We start from the raw sequence: 27,377 nt of genomic DNA on the forward strand, positions 1-27,377 counted from the left end.
CCCTTTTCATCCACAAGTGTAATAACCTTAAGAAGTAAGTCAGACTTATTTCATGTCTCATGAGAATTGGTGGCTCAATGATTAGGTATTTAATTTCTTAAAGTTCATAAGTAATACTTTATTTTATATTGTAATGATTATAGGGTTTATAGTTACCCAATTTTAAATATTTAAGTCTGTTAGCTAGAGTAAAGTCTGTTATGTAATTAATTCCACTTTTGAAAGAAGCTGTATACGTCCTAAGTAGTGACTTCTGGATTCTTTATGTGTGATTAGCATTATTCTACCTAAACTGACATCCCTTTGCATCCTTTAACATTTATGAATCTTTAGTTGGCATAAAAAAGTAGTATTCTTTAAGAAAACCTGAGTCAGATCCCTGGCACATTCTAAGGTTCCTTTTAGTCACAGGCTGCCCCTTGCATGTTTGTCACATGACTTCTTTCTGTGTGTGTGCTTGGGTTAATTTTGACGATGGCTCGTAAACTTTATGCTGATTATAAGGTATTTTTATAATCACTATCCTTTTGAATTCTGAAGTATACAACAAAACAATTCTAATAATAGGGGTGACATAGCGAATCTAAATGACAGCATGTAATAAAAAGCACAACTATTCAGAAGAGAACAACAGTTTAAAGCAAACCACAGGGAGGCAATCAAAGGTCACACTGTTTTTGTGTGAAACATACAAAAATACTTCAAGACTGATTACAAATGCTTACAATGAAGTGTTTTAGCATGTTTTTATGCTTACAGCACTCTATATTTTAGATGTCAGAATCTTTATTAAAAAAATTGCTTACTTCTCTCCATTGGCTATGCCAGAATTATGATGGTTCTTTCAAGGAAGGGAAATCTCAGACAGAGTAATTAGGTAGCTTCAGTGTTACTCAATTAGTTTACAAGAGGTCCATTTCTCAAATATTCAGTTCTTTTTAGACTGACCTGTCATACACTTGCCTCAGGATAGCTCGTTGTATCATCATGTAGAATAATTTTCAGTTATGTGATGTAGGACAGTTTTTCAGCTCTTCTTTGCTATAATTATGTTTTTGTGTGCTTTCATAAAAGGAAAGTGACCTGCTTTATTCAGTAACTGGTAAGCTGTTTAACTGTAGCTAAAAGTGGACATGCTGGGATGAGACTAGACTAAATATGCTTTGAAAAGAACAAGCTCGAACTTCCTACTTGTTATGCTTCAATATTGCAAACTGTGAGAAATACACTCAGATCTTCCACATTTAACTGTAAAAATTACGTTGATGATCACACCCTCCAGTCAATTCCTAATAGACCCTTGGTCACCAATGAAAGTGATGTTAATTGACAGTCATTGTCAGCTCTGGCAATGTATAAAATTCTTCGAGTAGCACTTGAATAAAGTGGTAATGTTTAATTTTTGTTAATTGCATTTGCCTGTTTTTAATGCTTGTATTCTTGTTTGTAAATTTATAAAATAAAGGAAAAATATAACTATGAACATAAGTCACATTTCTTTTAAAATATTTTTAATTAAATAATTAAAAAAAATTACAGTTTGCATTCCATGTGAATTTGCATTAGTTTTGGGTGCATATTGGTTACACAATCATATACTTTACAATGTAATCCCCCTGATATATCAGTACCCAACTGGCATCATACACAGTTAGTATAATATTAATATTAGAGGGAAAAGGGGAATGGTTATTTTAATACATGCACAAAAACATATATGCATTGATGAAATATTTTAGTGGATAGTGATAATTTCTGATCCTCTAGAATTCATTTTTTTTCAAATTACCAAGTTGTTTAAACACCCTTATTTTTAAGTATGTTTCTGATAACTCCAATATTTGGTTTCGTTTTCAGTGTATTTTTGTTTTTTTAGCTGGTCCTTACTTATAATGTCTTGACTCATGGTTTGCCAGATCTTATTTCAAAAATCTTTAGAAACAATTTCAAATTTGATATGGTATCAGAGTTCTGCAACACGGTCAGTCTTGGATAATTTTAATCCAATTTTAGGGATTGAAATTAAATGTTTTAAATAATGTTTACCTGAAATAGCTCTGACAACCTCATTACTACTGGTTCTTTCTTCTGTCTATTCTGTATCCCTCAGGTTCCCAACCAAGGCATGGAGGGAAGGTCACCCAATTGACCCCTTGAACATAGTTCCCCAAGTCTATCGAAAAAACCACTCAGTCTCTTAGCAGCCCTCCCTAGAATCATCAAATGCATCTAGGCCTAAAATATTTCCTTGTCCTCTTGGATTTTGACCTAAGAACTCTTCACATTCTTGTTAAATACTCCATATGTTCAAGCAGAGTTGAACCCCCCCCCCCCCCCCCGCCCCACCCCAATTTTTTCTACTTGTTTTCTTTGGGAGGATTAACCTGATTTACCTAGACTATCACTGAAAATAGAAAATAAAAATTTCTTATTTCTTACCAGTTTTTTTCATTTCTATGTAATATAATATTTTTTGAGATGTAACATGGAAATAATTTTAAAAGTCATGTAGTACATGCTCTTTAAGAAGATGTTAATCTTAAAATAAATTCACAACCATTTCATTATATCACTTTCTCAGAAAGATTAATATTTCTCTCTCTCTGACAGTTTCTGATGTGGATTTATAGAGGTTACATAACCGTAGATGGATTAATTTTTAATTTTTTACTCTTTTTTCACTGTGCAATTATAAATGTAAATATATTAGTTGAATATGTACTTGGATCTCCTATGCAGCAATACTCTTTTTTTTTCTTTTCTTTTCTTTTTTTTTCTTTTCTTTTCTTTCTTTCTTTCTTTTTATTTTTTCAATTTCTGGGTTCTCAAATAGCACTTAAAATTAAAGTTTATACGTTTAGATTTTTCCCTTTGATTTTGAAAATAATTTATTTGTCTTTCCTTAATAATATAATAGTGATGAATTCTCTGTGGTGGTGATAAAGGAAAAACTTAATTTTGAAATTGTTCAAATTGGATTATTTTGATAAATTTATAAAATCTTGTTCCACATTTTCTAGTTACTCTATAACTGTCCTAGTTGAGTTTTCCTTTTAATGTGTTTTAACCCCAGTATGGTAAATTGATTTAATAAAAATGCCTCTATTTTCTCGTTATCTGATAACTTCTTAATGACAACTAACAGGTTTTGTGAGAGCAGTACCATTAGCACTAATGGACAGGGAGGACAACTGATACGGCATGAGAAAGGTTAAAAGATGCCTAGTGACCCTTTGGCAAATCTGTCTGCAACAGAACAGAATGAGTACTATGCTGATTCGAATTTTTGGTCATAGTGGATTATCTCACATTCATTATAAACTTACGTTCAGTTTTTTTTACAGATAGTTCTGTGATCACTCTTAAAATTATTGATATATATATATATAGTGAACTTTTGAGTTTAGATACCCCAGATTGTGAAGACACTACCTAAATTAACATATCCATTTGGCCTAGTTAGATTTATTGTTTTAATTCCTAATTGTTTTTCTTAACCTTTGTTGTATTTGAAAAAATCATCAGGTATGCACATATCCTTTCTACTAAAAATCTAGTGAAAAGGCTAATTACACAGTGAGGTGATTTAGGTATCTAAATGTGATATATGAAAATTATTAAATAATATTATATATTGCTTCTGGACACTAGTGCTCATCGATGTGACATGGAAACAAATTTCTTCTAGAAGCAAAGGTCTTTACTAATGTAGAAAACGTCTAGCACCCCTCTCTCTCTTCCTGCATTAGACCTTATTTGGAAGTTAGTAAGCTATGATAGATAATACTATCTTGTCATTTACTATACAAAGTGCAGATTTGATGACTGTTAAATTTTAATAACATGACCCCACTGGTAGTCATTATTTATTTTTTTATGAGAAATACTATAAGTCTTTCATGTAATATGAGCCCTTGCCTAAGAAATATACTACCCTGCTTCCCTGGTCCCCCCCATCCTTGAGTTTTTTCCTAATTCTTTTATGTGAACTTTCCTGTTTATAATGTGGTTGGCTTTGGTACAGTATTTCCCACTTTCTGTGTGCTCTAGTTGTTTTAGTTTGTTCCTATTCATTGGTATAAGAGCATGAAATAATAAGCTCAAGGGCAAATGGGGAGGATATACAAGCTAAGACTTTAAACCTGAAAGGCATTTCTTTGATAAAGGGGTAGCTCCGTTTAAGTGGGAGCATCTCCATTAGCATTAATGGAGTCAGTCCATCAGCTGAAGCATCTCAGAGGTTAATAAGGCTTCCTGGCTAGCTTCTACATCAATACACCGTGGCGCCTGATTCTGTTGGTCCTTCAGAGGCTTTCTTAACAATCTAACAGACTCTTTGTCAGTCATTTCTTGTGAATTATTGAAACAAATGTTTGCAGCTAATTGAGGAATGCTACTGTGTTTTATAATCACTGCAGTTTGAGTTTTTAGCACTAAACAAAACAGTTAAAATTGATTTGTGGCTTTTTTCTGGTTTCAGTCAGCTGTAAGTTATATCTTTTTGCGTGAATTTAGCAAATGGCTTTGGTGGTTATTTATTTAAGTATTTATTAAAATATAGTGTTATTGTCTTCCTCCCTCACCCCTCCCCAGTATATGTGTGTGTTCTGAATTCATGAAGTGTGAGATCACAAGTAGTAACAGGAATAGATTATAAGGAAATACTGGAGAGTGGTTAAATTCAAGCTTAGGAGATAGATAGCCCTAGTTTTAAGTTCTGGCTTTGTCATTGGCTAGGTGTTGTGTTTAACTTCTGAAGCCTCAGTTTTCTCTTAAACTGAGGTGGTTGAGGAAATCTATAGAGATCACTTATGTTTAGAGTAGCGGTTCTCAACCCATGGGTCGCGGCCCCTTTGGCGGTTGAACGACCCTTTCACAAGGGTCGCCTAAGATCATCGGAAAACACATATATAATTACATATTGTTTACAGTAGCAAAATTACAGTTATGAAGTAGCAACGAAAATAATTTTATGGTTGGGGGTCACCACAACATGAGGAACTATATTAAAGGGTCACAACATTAGGAAGGTTGGGAACCACTGGTGTAGAGCCTTAACCAATCCCAAGTTCATAGTAAAGGTTCCATAGAACATAGCTACAATAAAATAATGCATAAAGTACTAGTGTTAATCCTATGATGTTTTAACGGAAAATTTCTTTGGAAAATACATTTCCTTTTTGAAACTTAATCTAGTTGTGGTTTAAATCCACATTTATTTTCCCATAATTATTTTTAAAAGAGAAAGTCACTTTATTAAAAATTAATTTGAAGTATTTTTTTTTTTTTTTAAGGTCTCTGGTTTGCTGCCCTGCTAGAGTCCCTCTGCTTCTGACGCAGACTGTTTCTCTGTTGGTTAAGCCTGTTTTCTATGCTTTATTTGGACCCAGTTCTTCCCAGAAATAATTTAAATAGTTATTGCTTTGCCTGGGTTTATAATACCACCCTGGGTCTCTGGGTCTCAGCAGGAAACATGATCACTTTCTTTTTTTTTTATTATTATTATTTTTTATTATTAAATCTTTATTGTTCAGATTATTACATTTGTTCCTCTTTTTTCCCCCCATAACTCCCCTCCTTCCAGCTCCCACCCCACCCTCCGCCCTCACTCCCCACCCACTGTCCTCATCCATAGGTGCACGATTTTTGTCCAGTCTCTTCCCGCATCTCCCACACCCCTTTTCCCCCCAAGAATACTCAGTCCATTCCCTTTCTATGTCCCTGATTCTATTATAATCACCAGTTCATTCTGTACATCAGGTTATTTATTCACTTGATTCTTAGATTCCCTTGTTGATAGATGCATATTTGTTGTTCATAATTTGTATCTTTACCTTTTTCTTCTTCTTCCTCTTCTTAAAGGATACCTTTCAGCATTTCATATAATACTGGTTTGGTGGTGATGAACTCCTTTAGCTTTTTCTTATCTGTGAAGCTCTTTATCTGACCTTCAATTCTGAATGATAGCTTTGCTGGATAAAGTAATCTTGGTTGTAGGTTCTTGCTATTCATCACTTTGAATATTTCTTGCCACTCGCTTCTGGCTTGCAAAGTTTCTGTTGAGAAATCAGCTGACAGTCGTACGGGTAGTCCCTTGTAGGTAACTGACTGTCTTTCTCTTGCTGCTTTTAAGATTCTCTCTTTGTCTTTTGCTCTTGGCATTTTAATTATGATGTGTCTTGGTGTGGTCCTCTTTGGATTCCTTTTGTTTGGGGTTCTCTGCGCTTCCTGGACCTGGAAGTCTATTTCTTTCACCAGGTAGGGGAAGTTTTCTGTCATTATTTCTTCAAATAGGTTTTCAATATCTTGCTGTCTCTCATCTTCTGGTACCCCTATAATTCTGATGTTGGTACGTTTGAAGCTGTCCCAGAGGCTCCTTACGCTATCTTCGCATTTTTGGGTTCTTTTTTCATTTTGCTTTTCTGGTTGGGTGTTTCTCACTTCTTCGCATTTCAAATCTTTGACTTGATTCTTGCGCTCCTCTGGTCTGCTGTTGGGAGTCTGTATAATATTCTTTATTTCAGTCAGTGTATGCTTACTTTCTAGATGGTCCTTTATCACACATCGAGGGTCTCATTAGATTTCCTGTACATCTCATCAAGTTTATCGACAGACTCTAGAAGCCTCTTGAGAGACCTCAAAAGTGTGGTTCTGAACTCAATATCCTCCCTTGATAGTTTTGTCCTGTTTCTTTGTCTCCCCATTTTTTACGCTTTCTTGGTACACCCCCTAGTGGTCTTTGTGCGCAGTCTTGTTGTAGTTAAGCCTTGATTGTTGTAGTTAACATTAGAGGGATTTGACCTCCAGGCCGACTGGCTGTGATAATCATCTGTGTCTGCAGTGGAAGAACTTGTGTCCTCTAGGGAGGTGCTAATCTAGCCTTTGCCTGAGGCTATCCGGCAAATGCCTCTGTGCAGGGCTTGGGCGGGGCGGGTCCCACGGGTTCAACAGGGCGGAGGAGGGAGCAGTTATGGCTGCTCTCAGTCCATCCCCAGGGGCTCTGCCTCTCTGTCCCAGCAACAGCTGCAAACCTCGGAGGGACCGTAGCCAGACAGTCCTGCTTCTCCCATTTGAGTCTGGGTCCCTAGAGACTCGCCCGGATCTGGAGCTCTGAGTCTGAGGCTCCCTCCGGATTGAAACAGACAACCACGCCCTCAGCCACCAGCCCGCGCTGCGCGCACTCCACACCTTAGTATTTTACTTCAGCACTGCGCCTCCTCTGATTCTCGGTTCCTCCTAGTTGTAGAACTTCCATTCAGCCAGCCTTCCTGTGGTTCTGGATGATGTCCATTCCGTCTTTTAGTTGTATTTTTGAAATGGTTGTTCGAGGCAGCAAACTCCGGGCGTTAACCTATGCCGCCATCTTGGTTTCTCCAATTTGAAGTATTTTAATAAGAACTTTTCTCACAATGTGAGAATTGGAAAAATATTTCTGATTGTGTGTCTTATACATAATTTTTGATATATCCATGTAATCTAGATTACTTATTTAGTCTTTAATGACTAGGCGTTTTTCCAATGTTTATCAAATACATAATTTTCTTTATGCTCTAGCTTTCTTCCTTTTAGACAATGCCCCCAAACATTACCTTAATCATATTGCTTGGTAATGCATATGAGACTAATTAGATGAGAGTCCCATAAAATAAAAAATAATCACACACATTATTTTTGTCTATTTGCTTTGAATGAAGTGGAACTAAAATGTAATTATAAAGCATCTTAAGTTATTTTTAATTAAAATTGCATTTTAGAAGCATTATATTGAATTGTTTTCTGTTATCAGAGAGAAAAGAACCATCTTTGCTAATTTTATATGATATTTCATTCATCTAGTAATTAGTATGTTGGATGGAGACTGTATTTTTCACATGCCAGATCCTGATGTACAATCTTATATAACAGCATATTATAGATTATCTTTGGAAGCATGATCTTTTTTCACATAAGGATTCTACCAGATCATCCCAGTCATTTCCATGCTGAAAAATAGTTTTAAAATTAGATTTGTAATATCTGAAAAAGTAGAAAATCATCCTACTTCTTACTGTGTCACATGTTTTAAGTTATATACATAAAGAAGAGGGGAACATAATTTTTATAAAATATAATTGTATCCTCATGTGGAACAAAGCTTTTTAGTTATTTACCTATGGCTTTATTCTCACCATGATTACTTTGGGGCTGTACTGATACCATTCACTCAAACTGATACTGAATTTACTGTCACATGAAAAGTCAGACTGAATTTCTGTGAAGTTCACTGCTACATATAGGCTCCTAAGAGAAGAAAGAATTTAATGGGTAGGAGAATTAACAAATGCAAATAACTTCATATTAGAATTAAAATTCTGATATGTAGTTATTTATAAATTTTACCTTTCATCTTATAGACTTTGAAAACTGGCCTGACAATAGTTGGGAAAGTGGTGACTCAGCTGACAGGCACGCTGCCTTCAGGTGTGACAGAAGATGATGTTGCCATCCATAGTAATTCGAGGCGGAGTCCTTTGGTCCCAGGCATCATCACCGTAATAGACACGGAAACAGTTGGAGAGGGCCAGGTAAGAACTTGCGATGCATGTAATATCCATTTTCTGCAGAGGGCTGGCTGACTGAGAATATTCTTTGGGATCAGGATTAGCCAAAATGTACTTGGCCTTGTAGGTTGTTAATTTGGATTTCTAGAAATCAAGGTTATTTTAGGTTAGATTCTTCCCACTCCCCCCCAAAGAATGATGAATAATATGTTAGAACCTGCTATTTCAAATTTTATAAATGCATCAAACCTGAAGGTAAAATTGAGGTTCCATGAGATTTTCTTGTTATCTCTTCATAGGATATGTGTTTCACAGGCAGATATTTGCTCATAGATCAAAAGGATCTTACATATTTCAGGGAATTTAAAAAAAGGTTGCCTCTAATGATTACAGGTGAATAATATCAAATTTTATTATAGATATTTCCTTAAATATGAAGAATACATGAAATCCCAAAGTATATGTTAGAATACATACATGATAATAGCTAATTGTAAAACCCTATATCTTTAGATAAAATGGATTTTTAAAATCTAAGTTCAGAAACAGGAGAAATGATTTACACATGGAAAATGCCTTATGCTGGCATTTAATCTAGTTGATAAGAAACCCATTGGGTTTAGTTTTTTTTCCTCATGTACTTATAAATATCTCTTCTTTTGTATCATAGTTTTAGATTTTAAATACATTTTTGAAAGGAAGTAATGTTAAAATTCATTTAATTTGTGATCATTACTATAAAATATAATCTAATACCAATTACTAAAATGAGATAGTAGAGCAACATTTGTGAAAAATTGCATTTGTCAGCTACTCATGTACTAATTTCTATAGTAAGATCAATTGTCATTTAAAAAAAAAGTGGAGCCTATTGCAATTAAAAGAAAAAACTCTTTGAGATTTTTGAACTTATTATATTTTAATTGAAATCAGAATAATAATAATTCTCCACCTTGCCCATCTTAACTTTGTTGTTAAACAACTATGTTATAGACTTATATTCTTGTTTTAAGACTCTTTTCAATGAAGTGATAGCAAAGTTTTCAGTTGACTGTAATGACATTTAAAAAAAAGCTGTTTTAGTTAGGTTAGCTCAAGTTGATGGACACATACAGATGTTCTCTTTTTAAATTGGAATTAAATATATGAATCCTTTAATGTTTTCTTTCTTTTGTTCTTTGATTCTTAATTAATTCACCTCCAAGGCCACCCACAGTTACTAAGAGTAGTAACAACCCTTCTCAGAATTGTCTAGTTTGGGGAGTGTAATGTACGTCTGTTAAACATCTAGCCTTTGTTGACAGACAGATTTGTGCTCATTTAAAAGAAGGAAATGTTATGTCTTATTATCTCTAATAAAATAAAGATGTAACTCATTACTTTATTATATGTAAGTGTAGGAATATGTTAAAAGAAAAATTAAGCTAATTTCATAAAATGCATAACAATAGGCCATATGTTTTCAAATGTTTGTCACCATACCTCCTCTCCCCTGCCTTCTCCCATTCTTCAGTAACTTTTTATAATTTTAAAATGGAATTCTCAGGTTTGGAATATGGAAATGAACTGTAGATTGTGGAATTGCAAAAGTTATTTTTCCTGTGATACATTCATTGTTTACACTTGAAACAACTAAAGCTGTTTACTAGGAAATAAGACTCATAGAAATGTTAGCTTTTAGGTGAGTGTCATTCAACTTGGAATGTTTTATTTTCTATTATTTGTTCGGAGCATAATCTCATTTTCACTCCTACTTATAAAATATTCTAAAATTTTAACTTGACTTAGACATTTTAAGACAGTAAATATATTGATGTTCAATAAATGGTAAGTTGCAATGTGCATTTTAAAATAATTATAAATATTTTTTAAAGCAACAAGATTTTCTCAGTAATACTGTCCTCTCTTTATTTATTTATTTTATTTTATTTATTTTTATTTATTTTTACAGAGAGGAAAGGCTAGGGATAGAGAGTTAGAAACATCGATGAGACAGAAACATCGATCAGGTGCCTCCTGCACACTCCCTACTAGGGTTGTGCCCCCAACCAAGGTACATGCCCTGGACCGGAATCGAACCTGGGACCCTTGAGTCCGCAGGCTGACAATCTATCCACTGAGCCAAACTGGTTAGGGCCACTTTTGCTGTTTAAATCCATTGAGCCTTTAATAAATAAAGATATTTTCATGTTTACATTGGTGGTGTATAAAATTTTATTCACCATCTTTCTGATACTAAATTGATTAGTTTGATTTTAGGGTGATGGGATCATTGTCTAGTAATTGCATTAATGAAGAAAAGATTTAATTGACTTCATGTACATTTTTATCTTTGTTACTTTCGTTTTTATTTAAAAGCATTTCTTGCCTAACAGAAGTTGAGCTGTATAATTTGCCTTTATACATATATATATATAATTGAAATTAGCAATGTGGCAAAGTCTCTAATAAAAGAAAATACTCCAGAATGATGACATAAACTTGAGCTATCATGCCTTGAGTACATGTATTATTCATAATAATTTAATGGTTCCTTAGGTGTTTTGTGTATCATTTTGTTCATATGATAAAGGCTTATTCACTTTGTTTCAGTTAAAATTCTTTGTTTTGTTTTAATATAGTCATATGCTTTACTGCATATTTTTAGGGCTTCAGCCTGTTTAGTTAAGTGGTGAGTAAAAATTAAATGTCTTAGGACAATTGTATTGGGATATCTCTGGTTTTATTGATTTGATGCTTTAGTCAAGGTGCTAATGCAATATAGAGAATCCTTCCAAAAGTATCTGGTTATTATATATTGTGAAGCTCTTAAAGAGAAGATTCAAAGAATCCTATGTAGTGGTATGAGACTTTGCTGTTCACCGAGATTAATGTGCCTTTTGCTTGATGACTTTTGTATTAGAACCATCAACTAGAGCACGCAACACTAATTGTGTTGGAAGGAGAGGTATAGGGTTATAACATACATAAAAAGAAAGGGAGTCTTGTAAGATTGAATTAAAATAGAAAAATGTGCAAAAACCAAATATCACAGAAAAAAATATATACAAATGGTATAAAATCTATGCCCATAACCTCACTTGTTAAAGGAAAAGACGTGTTGAAACTACAGTGAGATACTATCACCTACCAGAAAGAGAGAAATTCAAAAGCTTTCAGATTGCATTTTAATTTTGAAATAATTGTAAGTTGCACATATATCCATGTGCTCTCACCCAGGTTCTTCCAGGTGTAGTACAATATCAAAACCAGGAAATTGACAATGGCACATTACTGTTACTAAGCTATGGACCTTATTCACCTCTCACCGTTAGTTTTACCTTCATTTGTATTTGTATGTGGGCATATATAGCTCTATGAAATTGTATCCCATGTGTAGATGAATATAATTAACATAATCCACCACAATTAAAATACTGGACGGTTTAACACACACTTTTTTTGTTTTCAAGTCTATCCTTCATTCAACCTCTATCCCTTTCTCCTGAAAAACACTAGTCTGTTCTCTACTAGAATGTTATACAAGAAATCATAGTATGCAACTGTGTAATATTAACTTACTTTTTAATTTTTTATTTAGTTATTTATTTAAAAAATATATTTTATTGATTTTTTTGCAGAGAGGAAGGGACAGGGATAGAGAGAAAATCAATGAGAGAGAAACATCAATTCAGCTGCCTCCTGCACACTCCCCACTGGGGATGTGCCCGCAACTAAGGTACATGCCCTTGACCGGAATCAAACCTGGGACCCTTCAGTCCGCAGCTGACGCTCTATTCCAGTGATGGCGAACCTATGACACGCGAACTCATTTTTTTGGTTGATTTTTCTTTGTTAAATGGCATTCGAATATATAAAATAAATATAAAAAATATAAGTCTTTTTTTACTATGGTTGCAAATATCAAAAAATTTCTATATGTGACATGGCACCAGAGTTAAGTTAGGGTTTTTCAAAATGCTGACACGCCAAGCTCAAAAGGTTCGCCATCACTGCTCTATTCACTGATCCAAACCCGTTAGGGCTAACTTACTTTTTTATTAGTCCAATTAAGGGTTTGTCAGTTTTGTTGATCTTTAAAAAAATGAACTCTTAGAAATAAACTTAAACCAAGGAGGTGAAAGACTTGTATACTGAAAGCTATAAAACGTTGTTAAGAGAATTTCAAGATTATTCAAGTAAGTGGAAAGACATCTCACAGGTGTGGATATTAAAATTTAATGTTGTTAAAATATCCATGCCACCCAAAGTGATATACATACTAAATGCAATTCTATCAAAATCCTACCCTAAAATTCTTATGGGATCTTAAGATACCCAGGAAAGCAAAAACAATCTAGAAAAAAGAATTGGAATCCTCACATTTCCTTACTTGAAATCATACTACACAGCAATATGTGGCATAAGGATAGATATGTAGACCAATGGCATAGAAGAGCACAGAAATACACCCATACATATAAGTGCAAAAGATTTTCAACAAGGGTGCCCAAACCACACAAAAGGTAAAGAAGAGTCTCTTCAATAAACGACGCTGGGAAAACTGGATGGCCAACTACAAAAGAAAGAATGCGGGCTCTTACCTTACACCATATACGAAAATGAACGTAAATCCATCGTAGACCTTACCAGGAGACCTAAAACTATTAAACTCCTGAAGAAAATTAAAGGGAATAAATTTGAGATTTAAAACTATCTGCTTTAATATACTTCTGATTTTATGGCTTGGTAATGCTTTCAAAGAGGTGATGTGTCTATCTAAAAAACTAGGAGTTAAAAGACCAGTACTTTTCTACTTAAAATAAAAATTTTAGGAGTAATTCCTCTGACATATAGCTGTGTGTGTTTAACCTATTATATTGTTTTTCCTTGTTTTATTCCAATCATGGGCAAGAATTTTTCAGCAGGCCATAACACAAATGTTTCTGTCATTGGATAAAGTTCTACATAGCTGATTTTATTTGCTGTTGTTGTTTTTTTATGAACCTACACTTCAAGAAATGATTGTCTCTGTCACCTATAGTCAAGTTAACCAACTGTTTTAGCGTTTATATGATGGATCTGCTGGGGTTGTATTATATCTTTTCCTCATTTGTGAAGTGGCATTTTCACTTTTTAGTGGCAAGAATAATCTTACAATATAATGGAAGCATGTTATTTGGTCACGGACATTGTGGTGTAACTGTGTATATCTTCAAACTCAGTAATTGGTGATTAAAGGTTAACTTCCATTTGCCTCTTTATTTTTGTAAAGGTGCTTTTGAGTGAGGATTCTGACAGTGATGGTATCGTGGCCCACTTCCCGGCTCATGAAAAACCAGTGTGCTGTATGGCTTTTAACACAAGTGGTATGTTTGTTTTTCCCCATTTATATCATGGGCTTTCCAATTTGATTTTTTTGGAAATGGAATACCTAAAACATGAATCTCGTTTTTCTTCTATGTGCCAGTGTGTATAAGAAAAGTAAATAGTTTCAGTAACTGGTTATTGAATGAATGAATTTATAATAAAATTTAGATACCCTGTAAACATTAGCTTTATTCACAATAACATGGTGAAAGCAGCAGTCGGTAAACAGTGTTGTTGAGTTGCATTAGTTTCTGAATTACAATTAAGCCAAGAACTTCAGTATTTCAGTCAACATATTAATGTATGCGAATGGAATTTTCTTTGTAACTTAAAGTTTCTTTATAATGTCACATTTTTATAAACTAGTTTACTTATATTTTTTTCTCCTTTTCTTGTGGTGTTTTTGTTTTTCTGGTTCTTCTTAAAGCATTTGGTAAAGAGAGATGTTAAAGCAATGTGGAATGCCCTATTATCTTTTGTCAACCCCCCCCCCCTTTTTATTATAATAAGTTTCAAACATAAAAACAGATATAAAGGTTAATATAATAATGACCCACATATCACTACCTTGATTAAACAGGTGTTCGCATTTTAATGTATATATTATATATATATGTATGTGTATTTTGCTGAACCATTTGAATGTAAGTTCCATATATTATAACATTTCACCCATTACAAATGAACTATGCATTTCCTAAGAATAAAGACCCCTTTCTATATAACAAAAAATTATATATTAGTTCAGAAAACTAACATACTATATTATCTAATATCCAAATCAAATTTAAAATTCCCCTGGCCGGGTAGCTCAGTTGGTTGGAGTGTCATCCCATACACCAAAAGGTTGAGGTTCCCCTAGTCGGGGAACATTTTGGAGGCAACCAGTGCATGTTTCTCTCTCTGTCTCTGTCTCTCTGTCTCCCTCTCTTTTCCTTTTTTTTCTCTCTCTCTCTTCCCCTCTCCCTTTCCCACTCTAAAAACAATAAACATATCATTGGGTGAGGATTAAAAAAAACAAAACCCCAATGGTTTCAAAAGTGAATTCTCCAGCTACTTCAAACTAAGTTCTAATTAAAGTTCACTTCTTACATTTAGTCATGTCTCTTTAGGTCCTCTTAATCCAACTTATAACTTCCACCTTTTCTTTTTTGCAGTGCCCAGACCAGTTATCTGATGCAAATTCTGTACTTGTCATATTTTTTTTCCCATTATAATAATGTTTTCCTTATTTCCTAATGAGGCTTTTAAATGACATTCAAGCTAAGGATTTTTTTTTTTATTAACATCTTAAGTTTTACTGTCTACAACATTTCATCCCAACAAGAGACATATAATATCAGGTTGTCTTGCAATTTATGATACTGTGTTTGATCACATGGAGAAGTTAGTGACCCATCGAATGTCTGCATATTGGAAAGAGGTTTCTCTTGTGGAGATTAGCAAGTAATCTGCAGAGTGTTATTTTGGCCTCATTGCTGAAACAACTTTTTACTTAATAGTTTTCTTACATTGAAGGCTGTATTATAAGGGTGGTTTTTCTAATTGTACTGTGTTTTCTGCATTGATTACCTGCTATCCTATCAAAAAAATTTTTTCTTTCATCAACCAGTAATGAACCACAGTTATCCTGTATGTAAAAGGCAGTGATTAAATGCTTAATTCTTTATCTTTATTTACCAATTTTCATTGTTAGGAATTGGTTTAATACTTCCAGTGGCGGAATTCTACTCCAGTGGAATTAATTTTAAAAATACTTTGTTCATAAATAAAATTGTTTTCTTGCTTTCAGAGCTGAAATAGTTTTCATAAATTTACAGTCCGTTTAGATCTTATTTCTTTGGTTGATGTGTCTGAAGAGACTGCCATTTTATTTTATTCTGCAGAAATGATCCTATTAGTTAAACTTGATGGAAAGATCCATCTTTCATTTCTTCTCAAATAAAGAATGATGGTAAGAGGATAATATAGAGTACTTTGAATAATTTTTCTTCTAATATCTTAATTAGTCATTTTTGATAGAGAGGAAGATTTTTATAGTGATTGTTGATCAGTAGGGTTGATTTAATTAATGAAGACAATGATTTATTGAAGTGCTCTGAATGTTGTGGGAATTAAGTTAAATTTGAAGAAAGAGTCTGGAAGTTCTGTTCCTTATAGCACTCCACTTGGAGTAACCAGTATGACTCATTTTGATAGGCCATCTGTTATGTCAGATCTCCTTTGTATTAATGTATATTTCACATTACCCTAGTCAGAATGCTTCAGACACTGGAAGCTGTATTTTTTCCTGTCTATAACTTTCTTTTATAATAAGAACATATTATATAACATAAAGAATGTAGTTATCCCTATCATTGTCTAGCAGTTAACCGTTTGAGTCCCAAGCAGCGCGATCGCGCTGCTGAGATTTTATGTCGAGAAAACATACGATTCGTTTGAGTCCCAGGGGGTATTGAAAAAACACTGTCGAAGAATCCCAAACAGCGCAACCGCGCTTTCTCTAAATGAGTACGAAAAGACCCAAACAGCGTGATAGCGCTTGTTTTATGTTATGTCGAGAAATACCAAGCAGCGCGATTGCACTGCTTGGGACTCAAACGGTTAACTCTAGAAAACTATTGTTTCTTTCCTATGGTTTCATAACTTTGATCTGCATTTGCCTTTGAATTCTGTTTGAACTCTCCAATTTGTGTTTTTGTGATAAGATTTAAAAATTTTATATTTATACCTTACTTGTTTTGCATTTATGGATCATATAGTAATCATATCTTTAAATATTTGTTAGCCTGAGTTCCAGTTTACATTTGGATTCACTCTTGGTTTATAATCTGTGGGTTTTGACAAATATATAGTGACATGTATCCACCAGTATAATACTACACTGTATAGTTTCACTTCCCTAAAAGTCCCCTTTGCTCTGCCTGTTCATTCCTCCCCCCTTTGTTTGAACCCCAACAACCACTGATTTTTTCCACCGTTTCCATACTTTCGGTTTTTGCAGAATGCCATGTATTAGAGTCTTACAGTAGGTAGCCATTTCAGATTGGCTTCTTTTACTTACTCATATGCACTTCCTTCATCTCTTTGTATGCCTCAATTGCACATTTCTTTTTATGTTACTCTCTAAATACTTTTTATGGTTCAAAATTATGGTAAAGCCTATATTTTAATCTGTGAATAAAAATCATATATTTTAAGTATTTTACTTTGTCTTTTAAAAAATATTAGTCTTTGAAAGAGGTTTCTAGGCTTTACCATATTGTTAAAAAGTTCCTGGCACTAAAAATGTTTGAGTCCATTATCAAAAAGAGTAACCCTTGGCATGATCTTCACCCAACGCATTAGAAACTAACTCTTTCTTTTAACTAGAGACTCCATTCACATTGCCTGGCTCAGTCATGGTGATTCAGAGAGAGTCAACACCCACGGAGTCTGCTGGTGTGATAGGGACTTAAGGAAGGAGAATGCTTTGTGGAGTTAGGAGAGCCTGCTAGGAGATGAGATGACTATTAACTTGGTCTTTGATTATTGGGCAACATTCTTTAAGGGGAATTCAGTTCTAAACTGGAACCTAAAAGATAATTAGCTAGGAAAGGATGATTCAGTGCCTGGCATATAAAGAAATATTAGTTGAGTGAAAGAGGCAAGAAAAATATTGCACGTTCAACATAGATTGTGAAGCAGAATCTATACCATGGTATGATCAATTTCTTATGTGGTAGAGATATTTCAATGCGTCGTCATTTCTGCAACATTTTATAAATGCTTTGTACTTGTTTAAATATTTGAATTAAATGGAGGGTTCATAACTCAGCAACCACTCACAAAATTGGTCTGCAAAATATAGATGCTGGTAGGCAGAGATTTCATACATTTGCTTACAATTTATCTTGGTTATTTACTGTTCAGCTCTTAGTATTTTTACTATTCAGAATATGATATTGCTTGAGTATGGCACAAGTGTGTATATAAAATATTTAATTCTCAATGATTTGAAAGCCTTGTTTTTTTTTTAAAGCTGCCTACCAGAGAATGGCTATGGCTGCCAACTATTATCTAGCTACTAACATTAGGTGACATTTTATTTGTCAAGTTTCTGTATCATGTTTCCTGTTTTAGCCAACCCTCCCAGATTAAGATAGAAATACATACATATGAACTGTTTGAGTCGAGAAGCTGCATTGCCATTTGCAAATGCATGGATACCTTAGTACAGTGGTCGGCAAACTCATTAGTCAACAGAGCCAAATATCAACAGGACAACGATTGAAATTTCTTTTGAGAGCCAAATTGTTTAAACTTAGACTATATAGGTAGGTACATTGTTATTAACTTAATTAGGGTACTCCTAAGGCTTAGGAAGAGCCACACTCAAGGGGCCAAAGAGCCGCATGTAGCTCACGAGCCGCAGTTTGCCGACCACGGCCTTAGTAGATGTTATTTATTCCATTTAATTATGATGAATTTTCTACCAGCCTTTGTATAATTCTTTCTCTGTAAATTTACTTATGTTATAAAATGAGGCAGTTTTTTGTTCTCTGGCTGAATTATTTTTGTTAGCTTCTGAACATTTATTAATTGGTATTTTGTACACATAAGTACTGTATGAAGTGGTTCTTCACACAGTACTTATGATTTTTTATTTAAATTGGCCTTTTTCAAAATATAACTTGTAGATCCTCCAATAACATTCTCCAGTTTTTCTTTACATGTGTCCATACATATTTTTAATATTTTTCATACTTCTAAATTTATACCAATAAGTTTGAACTCTTTTGCCCTTGTAATAGTCTATTTGGTTAAAGGTTTTTTCATAGGGACTGTAGTGTGGGCAATAATAACCATAGTGTTTATAAGTTTAGGGAAGTTCATTAAAACAAAAAACATATGGATTTTTTTTAAAACCTAATCTTCCTCTAATCTTTACCTGTATTATACTAGGAATATAAGTAAACTTATTAGTTTTTTTTTTAGAGAAGCATATTTTTAGATGACAGAGCTGTTAAAATGTCCTGGACATCAAAATTCAAGAACAAACCAGACCTGTTGTCCACATTAAAAGCAATGTAATATGTACATGATGAAATAACTCTAAAAGTGAATTAAGGGGAAAAAGTAGGTTGTGTGAGTCAGTGGCATGAGGTTCAGTCTTGTATGGGACCTACTCAGAAAAGAAATTAAGGGATGCCATTAAATAGAGCTGTGAGCAGCTGCATTCAGTTTGTTTTTCAATTTCTCCTTCCCATTCTTGTTTACTAGCTATGACTCTGAGACCTGAATTAAAACAGATATTTTAATGGCAACATTTATGATTTGGTTAGAAGTGCCAGAGAGGCCTCCATGCTTAGATCTGGGCAGCTTCAATATGGGTGGTGTAAGTTTGTTGCTTTCAATTATTTAGATATACAATGAATACCATTTCTAGGGAACTTTTAAAATAAAATTAATACACTTTTTAAAAGCAGTTTTAGGTTCCAGCAAACAAATGGAAAGTACAGAAAAGTCTCTCACACACACACATAACCTCCTGTACTACCAACATGCCACACCACAGTGGTAGTTTTGTTATAATCATGAATCTACATTGATACATCATTATCAGTCAAAGTCTTTAGTTTATGTTAGGTTTCACTGTTGGTGGTTTTACATTCTGTGGGTTTTGACATATTAATATTGATATGTATCCACCTTTGCAGATATAGAATTATTTTACTACCCTAAATTTTTTTTTTTAATTCAAATTTGGGACTTCTTAGTCACTGTTTATTTTATTTTCTTATCTTTTTCTTCCTTTTTTTTCAGTCATTTTTTTAAAACATTCTTTCTGCTTCTTGTTTTCCTCTTCTTTCCTTTGGAACTCAATGATTCATAGATTCATCTCCTTGATGGTATCCCACAGGTCTCAGAGGCTCTGTTAATTTTTCTTCGTTCTTTTCAAAATACTATCCTTCCTTTCTTGAATTCCTTTTGTACTTTTCTCAATAAAGTACACACTTCTGTGGGTTATTTTTGGGTTCTCTGATGAAGATGACCTCTTTAAGTTATTTTCTGTCTGGGAATATCTGTATTTTTGCCCATAGTTTTGATAAGCATTTCAACTAGAGATGATGTTTTAGTTGGACATGCCCCCAACGCGCCCCCCCCCCCCACCCCCAGCAACTGTCAGTTGTCTTTCTTTGTTCACAGCTTTTGGCATTATTAATTTAATCCTCTTGATTGCTTGCATACAGAATTGCACTTTTTGGGGGGCAGAATTCTAATCTGTGGTGTCAGCTCAAATGGAGCCTTTGGAAATTTTTCTAAAGTTCGGTACCTTCTTACCCTCACCTATTGTGGATTGCTCTCTTTCTGGCTGTATTGTCTGAGTTGAGAGCAGCTGCTCCTATTTCGGTATTTTTATACTGAACTTTTAAATAGATTTTTTCAGTGCTTTGATTTTTGTTGTTTATCAGTTTGTTTTTGTCGTAGGGCAAGAACAACAGCTTCTTTTGATTTTACAAATTCAGTCCAAAAGTCTCTGCGCTGGTCATTCAAGTGTGTAAAATGTTCTCTAGGACACTGGTTTACACCACAACCTTTGTACATGTATTAGCTTGGGCTGCCATAACAAAACACTGTAGACTTGATGGCTTAAACAACAGAAATTTATTTTCGGACAGTTCAAGATCAAGGTTCCGGATGATTTGGTTTCTAGCAAATGGCCACCACCTGGCTCTGAGCTTGCATAGCCTTTCCTTGGTGCAATGGAGCAGGGAGAAAGAAAGAGGTGGCTCTCTTCCTGTAAGATGCTAAGGCTATCAGGTCAGAGCCTCTCCATTGGGACCTGATATATACACACTTAATTATTTCCTAGGAGCCCTCATCTCCATGCATTGCCACACTGGGTTTTTAGAGTTCCAATATGTGAATTTTGGAGTTACACAAACATTCAATCCATAACAGTACTTTTGAGAATCATTGTTACTCTTCGTTTTTAAAACATCTTATTTGATCACAGCCCAATTCTAGGTTATTTTGTTTAGCTGTGATTGTTGCATCATACTTAATTCCATGTGTTTAATTCCACTTTAAGGTATTTAGTTATTTTGTAAGATATTAAATGTTAATGATACTTCTATCTTTCAACAACTTCCTTATTTCTCTGAGTGTATTGTCTGAAAGTCTGGCACAGTGACTGACGGCTTCAACCAGGTCTACATTTTTCCTCTAACATTTATCCGTAGTAGATATTTTTCAGCTCCTTAAACATGTTACATCATTTTCCCTCTGCCTAGAATCCTTTTTGACCTGGCTAACTCTTATTTACCTCTTGAGTCCCATTTTTAAATATTATTTTAGGAAGACTTACCTGACCCTACATAAAATGTCATTCTCCCCCTGTCCCTGCTGCCCCCACCTCACCTTGCCACTTAATTGAGCAAGTTACTTTATCTGCTTGGATCACTCTCAGTATTTTAAATTCCTCATCAATAAAATGAGGGCCAATATACTGAGACCTCAATAAATATTAACTGTCTTCATTATTTTTAATTCTTTCATCCTAGTTTTTTATTTATTTACTGGAGGCCCAATGCACAAAAATTGTGCAAGAGTAGGCCTTCCTTCCCCCAGCTGCCGGCACCAGTTTCCCTCCGGCATCTGGGACCCCGGCTTCCCTCTGGCCCCAGCTTCGTCCGGAAGGACGTCTGGTCTAATTAGCATATTGCCCTTTTATTATTATAGATACCCCTCAAGAGTATCCTTTTGAAATGTTTTCTGCTAGAGATGAGCTTTTATTTTGTCCCCGAGGTTTCTTTACCCTGTCAATTTTCACGTAGTTGATATTGAGGAATTATATCTCTCTCTGTAAAACCCTAATATGGTAAATTGTCCCTCTGACCATTCAACCATTCGACCAGTCACTATGATGTGCACTGACCACCAGGGGCCAGTAGGTTAGCTTGCTGCTGGGGTCCAGCTGATTGGAACTGGGGGAGATGGACCAGACACGCCCTGGACACCTCCTGTGGTCCCTCCCTGGCTCTGATCGTGCAGTGCTGGGGTCCCTTGGCCTGGCCTGGGCCCTCTCACAATCCGGGCCCCCCTGGGGGATGTTGGAGAGCTGGTTTCGGCCTGATCCCTGCAGGCCAGGCTGAGGGACCCCACAGTGCATGAATCCATGCACCAGGCCTCTAGTATTGAATAATTACATTAATTGTTTCTTTCTTTATTGTTGTAATTATGGAGATACTATGGCAGGGCAGAGATAAGGCATTAAATCAATGTAATTAGTCATTTATTGAGTAAAACCAATTTATATCTAATTGTGGTTCCAGTAAGAATTGTCTCTCTTCCTAAATTGTGGGAGTGATCTATCTTGTAGAAGCTACATTATATTTATGTAACTGAATTCACTAGATTGGCATATTATTAATTATGTTGCCTTTGACATCAAATTAATTAATTTTATTAACTAAATTAGATATTAGAAGCATATGAAAGACATTCTCAACTCTGCAGTAAGCCTGACATTTCTGAAACAGACCTGCTGTCTTTAATTTGGTAAATAATTGATCTGCTGTCCAAAGGCGTTATTTCTGCCAGCTGAGTAGCTGAGAGCTGTGAATTGCAACAAATCTACGTTTTAAATAATTACCCTTTCTTGGCAGGGAAGTTGTTTTTCCATCCATTAATAAGACAAAAATGAATGTTGGTTGTCTAGTCAAATAGATTAAACATGGACCCCTTTGGGTGCGTGACTGTATCTTTAAGTGACTTTACATTTTTCTGGTTACGTAAATGCTGTATATTGAAAGGTGATGGTGGTCCTGGATTGATCATTAGGAAAGTTTAAGTCTTCTTTAATGCATATAGTTCTTCCTGCGCCCCCATTGATCACAGCAGGTGGTCAGGTGGTCTTGATTTTTGTGAATATCTATAATGCCTCGAAGATTAACAGAGTTATGTGGCTTTAGATTTTCCCTCTAACAGTTCTGGTGTATCACTGCCAGTCACACTATATCACTCAGACTGCAAAGGCAGCTTGAAGAGCTTATTGCTTTTTCTTACCCGCACCCCCCCGCCCCCCAAGAAGTGGGTGTTTCTTTAGGTCTGTAGTTATTCTCTTGTTTTGTCATCTTGTAAACTGATGGGTATGTCTTACTTGTGCAGTGAATTAGCCCCTGAGGGATTTCTTGTCTTTGCTTTATGTTCACTGTTGGACTAGACCTGTATGAGAATCAGAGGGAACCTTGCAGGTTTGATTCATCAAGCCTGGGGCCCACAGTACTTTACTAGGAGGGTCCCCCCAAAATGCTTCATCCCTTTTAAGAGCAAAAAAAGTATATAAACTTTTAGGTTATAGGAATGCTTTAATATACAATTAAAACAAACAACTGTAGTCATAAAATGTAATTTTAAATAATTTTTTATGGAAGAGGGGTCCTGTGAAGACAAAGAATGTCCAGAGCTGATGAAAGTCCTAAGGCAGCCCTGGTCCTGGGTGTCCATCAGTAAGGAGGTGCCCTCTTTCCTCCCATCCCTCACTGCCCAGTACTCATAGTTAATTTAGCAAAGGTGGTCAATTAAACCTGAAGGAACTAATAAAAGCTGTGAGTGACTTGGTATATACAAATGTGAAGTAGACATATATACCTATAACACCAAAACTGATCAATGTCACTTAATCACCAAGAAAATACGGCATAATAAAACTATGAGAGATAACCAAATACTCACTGAAATGATTACAATTTAAAAAGACTGACAATACACTATTGATGAGATTATGGACCTTATGTTACATGCTGCTTTGGAGAAACATTTTTGTAGTATCTTGTGAAGTTAAATGTACATATGATGCAGCAATTCCACTTGTAAATTTTACCTAAGAGAAGAAAAACAAATGTCCACACAGAAGCTTGTACTTAAATCTTCATATTCACAATAGCCCCAAACTGGAAATAATTGCTGAATGGATATATAAGTTTTCACGTGTCCGTATAATGGACCTGCTCAGTGATATAAATCAGTGATTGGACTCGTGCTATCCGCAGCAGATAGGGCTAGCAAACTTTTGTGTGATTACATTTACGTGGGATTCTAAAGCAGGCAATATTAATTCATAATGATAGAATGCCAATCAATGGTTGCCTGGGGCCATGGAATGGGGAGGGGATGGACTGCAAGTGGACACAAGGATATTTTTTCACATGTTCTCTATCTTGATATGGTAGAGTTTTATAGGTGTACATACTTGTCAGACTCATGAAACTGTTCACTTACCTTGAGTGCATTTATTGTATATGAATGATCGATTAGTAGAGGTTAATAAAGTTTTAAAATATTCTGGCATTTGACAAAGATAGTCAACCACTTGGAAAAATAAGATTACATATAGATACATACCACTTTCCTATATGTCTATTGGATGAACAGACTGTTGAAAATAATAGAACACTTAATATGAAAACCCATTGGCTATAGCTAAAGATATTTTCAGAAAAAAATTTCTTGATACAAAATGAAATAATGAAAACACATTAATTATTTAAATGAAGATGTTGGGGCATTTACCTGTCTCCTAAAAATGAAGGAGGGTGGACTTAAAAAGTTATAAAAGCAAATGAGCTAATTGTTGATTTTAGACTTTTCCACATGGAACAAATGAATAAGAGCCACATCAGAGATTTTTGTTGTAACTTATCTTGGTTCTGGATACGTGCAACTTTTGGAAGGGATCAAATGAATCATGTCCTTTGTTCCTTCGATAGTGTTTATTTCAATGCCTTTAATGGCATTATCAAGCATAAATATTAGAAAGTCTTAATATATATTATGGGCCACAAATGTGGAAGAATACAATGTATATTAGCAGCATCTTTAAGCAGCTTAAAAACTGTGGTAATTGATGCTGCCCATAGGGAGACGTTGAGACCATTGCCTTAAGTATTCCTATTCATCTTAAAGGTTTTATTAATCAGACTTCAATAGGATCAGATATTATAGTGGTTTTATGTAATTTGAAGACCTAATAGATTTTGACTAGTACTAGGATTCTGTTTCTTTGCTTTTATGTTTACACATATGACTTGTAGCTTTTAAAAATTCAAATAATTTGGAAGTTTCAATCTCCACAGGTATTGATGGGAAAGTATTAAATTTACAAGAATTAATACCAAAACAAAATTATTTTATGAGTGATATAATCTGAAATCCTGTAAAGATTTCTATTTGACCAAGATTATCAGTGTTCATGTCTCTTTTTGGAGGAGAGTGTGAATAGCTGGTAATTTGTCTTCCAGTTCATATGTGTGCATGTGATAAAGAAACGTACAATTAGGTAGGTGTTATAAATAGGATATGGCAAAAAGACATACCTACTCATGTTTCCAAGCTTTTATAGCATATGTCCAGTGGAGGTTTGCTGCTCTTTAATTTTGCCTTTTGGGCTAACCAGCTGACGCCCAGTTGAAAAGACTTATGTTCTTATGAGGCCGCAAAAGCCTTAATGTTCAGGCTCCAGTCTCAGGTTTTGGAGAACGCCATGTACCATCAGCAGCTTCAGTTTCCACCCTCTAATGCTAACGCTCATCTATCAAACTTGAGGCTGAGAGTGAGGGAGAGGAAGCTTCCAGATAAACATACAACAGCGCCTAAACAGCTAATCACACTAGGCTTCCGCTTCCAGGCCCTATAATTAGAAGTCCTTCTTTTCCTTGTATTCCCAGATGACGCAAATGCATTTTGTGGCTTGGCACCTCATTTGGGGCGTAGGTTTAGTTTATGGCCAGGCTAGTCTGGTTTAGTCTCCTGATGCTGCATAAATAGTTCTCAAGCCACAGTCTACTTTGTACAAGTTTTTCCTTTTATGTATATCTGCTTTGTAACTTGTTTTCTAGAAGAAAAAAAAAAGGCATGTCATTTCTCCCAGCAGAATGTGTGCAACAGAGGAAATTATAAATTAAAAGAAAGCACATGATTGTGTGGTACTACACAAGCTATTTCTTCCCTTCCTCACTGCTCTTTCAATTTTTCCTCCATCATTTAAAATTTTGTCAAAAAAATTAAGCTACCTTCTGGATTATGGAAGCCACATTTGTGTGGAGAAGTGGAAAAAGAAAAGTTTAAGATAGGATATACAGGAGATAATAAGCATAAATTTTCAATGGGCTATTTCTCTAAAAATTTGAATTTGTTTACATATTAGAAAGTTAGAGATTAACATCAATTTCAAAAGCTAGGAGCATATTGAAAGTGTGCATTTGAATGCTTATTTTGAGTAAAATATTGATCTTTGATTCTAAAAGAAATGAAGTTTATCTGCCGTAGGGGAGTGATATATTTGTTTTATAAATGCAACTTCATTATAGTTTCTGTCAGGATGATGTTTCCATGAAATAGGCTGTCATGTGTAGAAAATAGCTTTGTTGTGGAAAAGTAGAGTTAAAACCTAGTAGTGGAATTGTGGTAATAGAAACAGTATGACTCAGCAAAAAATAGGCGTGAAGAAATATTGTCCACAAAAGGACAATAAAACATTCATGCCCAATCTTAGCAATTTATTGTTTGAATAACATCAACAAGATGGAAAGAATGTAAAGTATGTCAGTGGCATTATGACCATAGTTAGGTGCAGGGTGGGAGTCAATCCTATCTAATAAAAGAGTAATATGCAAATTGATCATCATTCCAATACACAAAGATGGCCACCCCCATGTAGTTAAAGATGGCTGGCACAAGATGGCCAGCAGGGGAGGGCAGTTGGGGAAGATCAGTCCTGCAGGGAAGGGCAGTTGGAGGGGACCAGGCCAGCAGGGGGAGGGCAGTTGGGGGGGGACCAGGCCAGCAGGGGGAGGGCACTTGGAGGGGACCAGGCCAGCAGGGGAAGGGCAGTTGGTGGGGACCAGGTCATCAGGGGGAGGGCAGTTGGGGGGGACCAGGCCAGCAGGGGAGGGCAGTTGGGGGCAACTAGGCCAGCAGGGGAGAGCAGTTGGGGGCAATCAGGCTGGCAGGAGAGCACATCATTTGCAAAAAGTTAATTTGTCTACTATCTTACACTTTGTACGAAAATTAACTCCAAATGGATGATAGACCTAAATGTAAAATAAACTATCGAATTTTGATGAGAAGACATAAAAAACTTCTGTGATACTGTAGGCCAGTGGTCGGCAAACTGCGGCCCCTTGAGTGTGGCTCTTCCACAAGATACCACGTGCGGGCGCGCATGTACAGTGTGATTGAAACTTTGTGGCCACACTCAAGGGGCCAAAGAGCCGCATGTGGCTCGTGAGCCACAGTTTGCCGACCACTGCTGTAGGCAGTTCAATAAATATGCCAGGGTAGAGACAAGTTTTAAACTGGTGAATTAAGTAGGGTATTAGTAGTTATTTTAGTAGATAAATTTGAGCTTAACATTCAGGTTTGAGGATTGGCAAAAGGTGGGAGTAGGTTCCAATTATTATCACATTCAGTTGATTAAATTGCCTATTTTAAAATGCTTGTGAA

The 27,377-nt window shown here is 35.2% G+C and overlaps 1 protein-coding gene across 3 annotated transcripts in view; it reads left to right on the forward strand.

Annotated features, from left to right (window-relative positions):
* The window catches only part of BCAS3 (BCAS3 microtubule associated cell migration factor), a 470,653-nt gene that overhangs the window by 103,426 nt on the left and 339,850 nt on the right, over positions 1-27,377 (forward strand). For all 3 annotated transcript variants that reach the window (XM_070394364.1, XM_070394365.1, XM_070394366.1), the window contains exons 12-13: positions 8,394-8,564; positions 13,795-13,888. In XM_070394364.1, coding sequence (XP_070250465.1) covers positions 8,394-8,564; positions 13,795-13,888 — 265 coding nt within the window. The remainder of the gene's footprint in view (positions 1-8,393; positions 8,565-13,794; positions 13,889-27,377) is intronic.

Source organism: Myotis yumanensis, unplaced genomic scaffold (genome assembly GCF_028538775.1).
Source record: "Myotis yumanensis isolate MYYU_CA2020_CCGP unplaced genomic scaffold, mMyoYum1.0.hap1 SCAF_16, whole genome shotgun sequence".
Classification (NCBI taxonomy): domain Eukaryota; kingdom Metazoa; phylum Chordata; class Mammalia; order Chiroptera; family Vespertilionidae; genus Myotis; species Myotis yumanensis.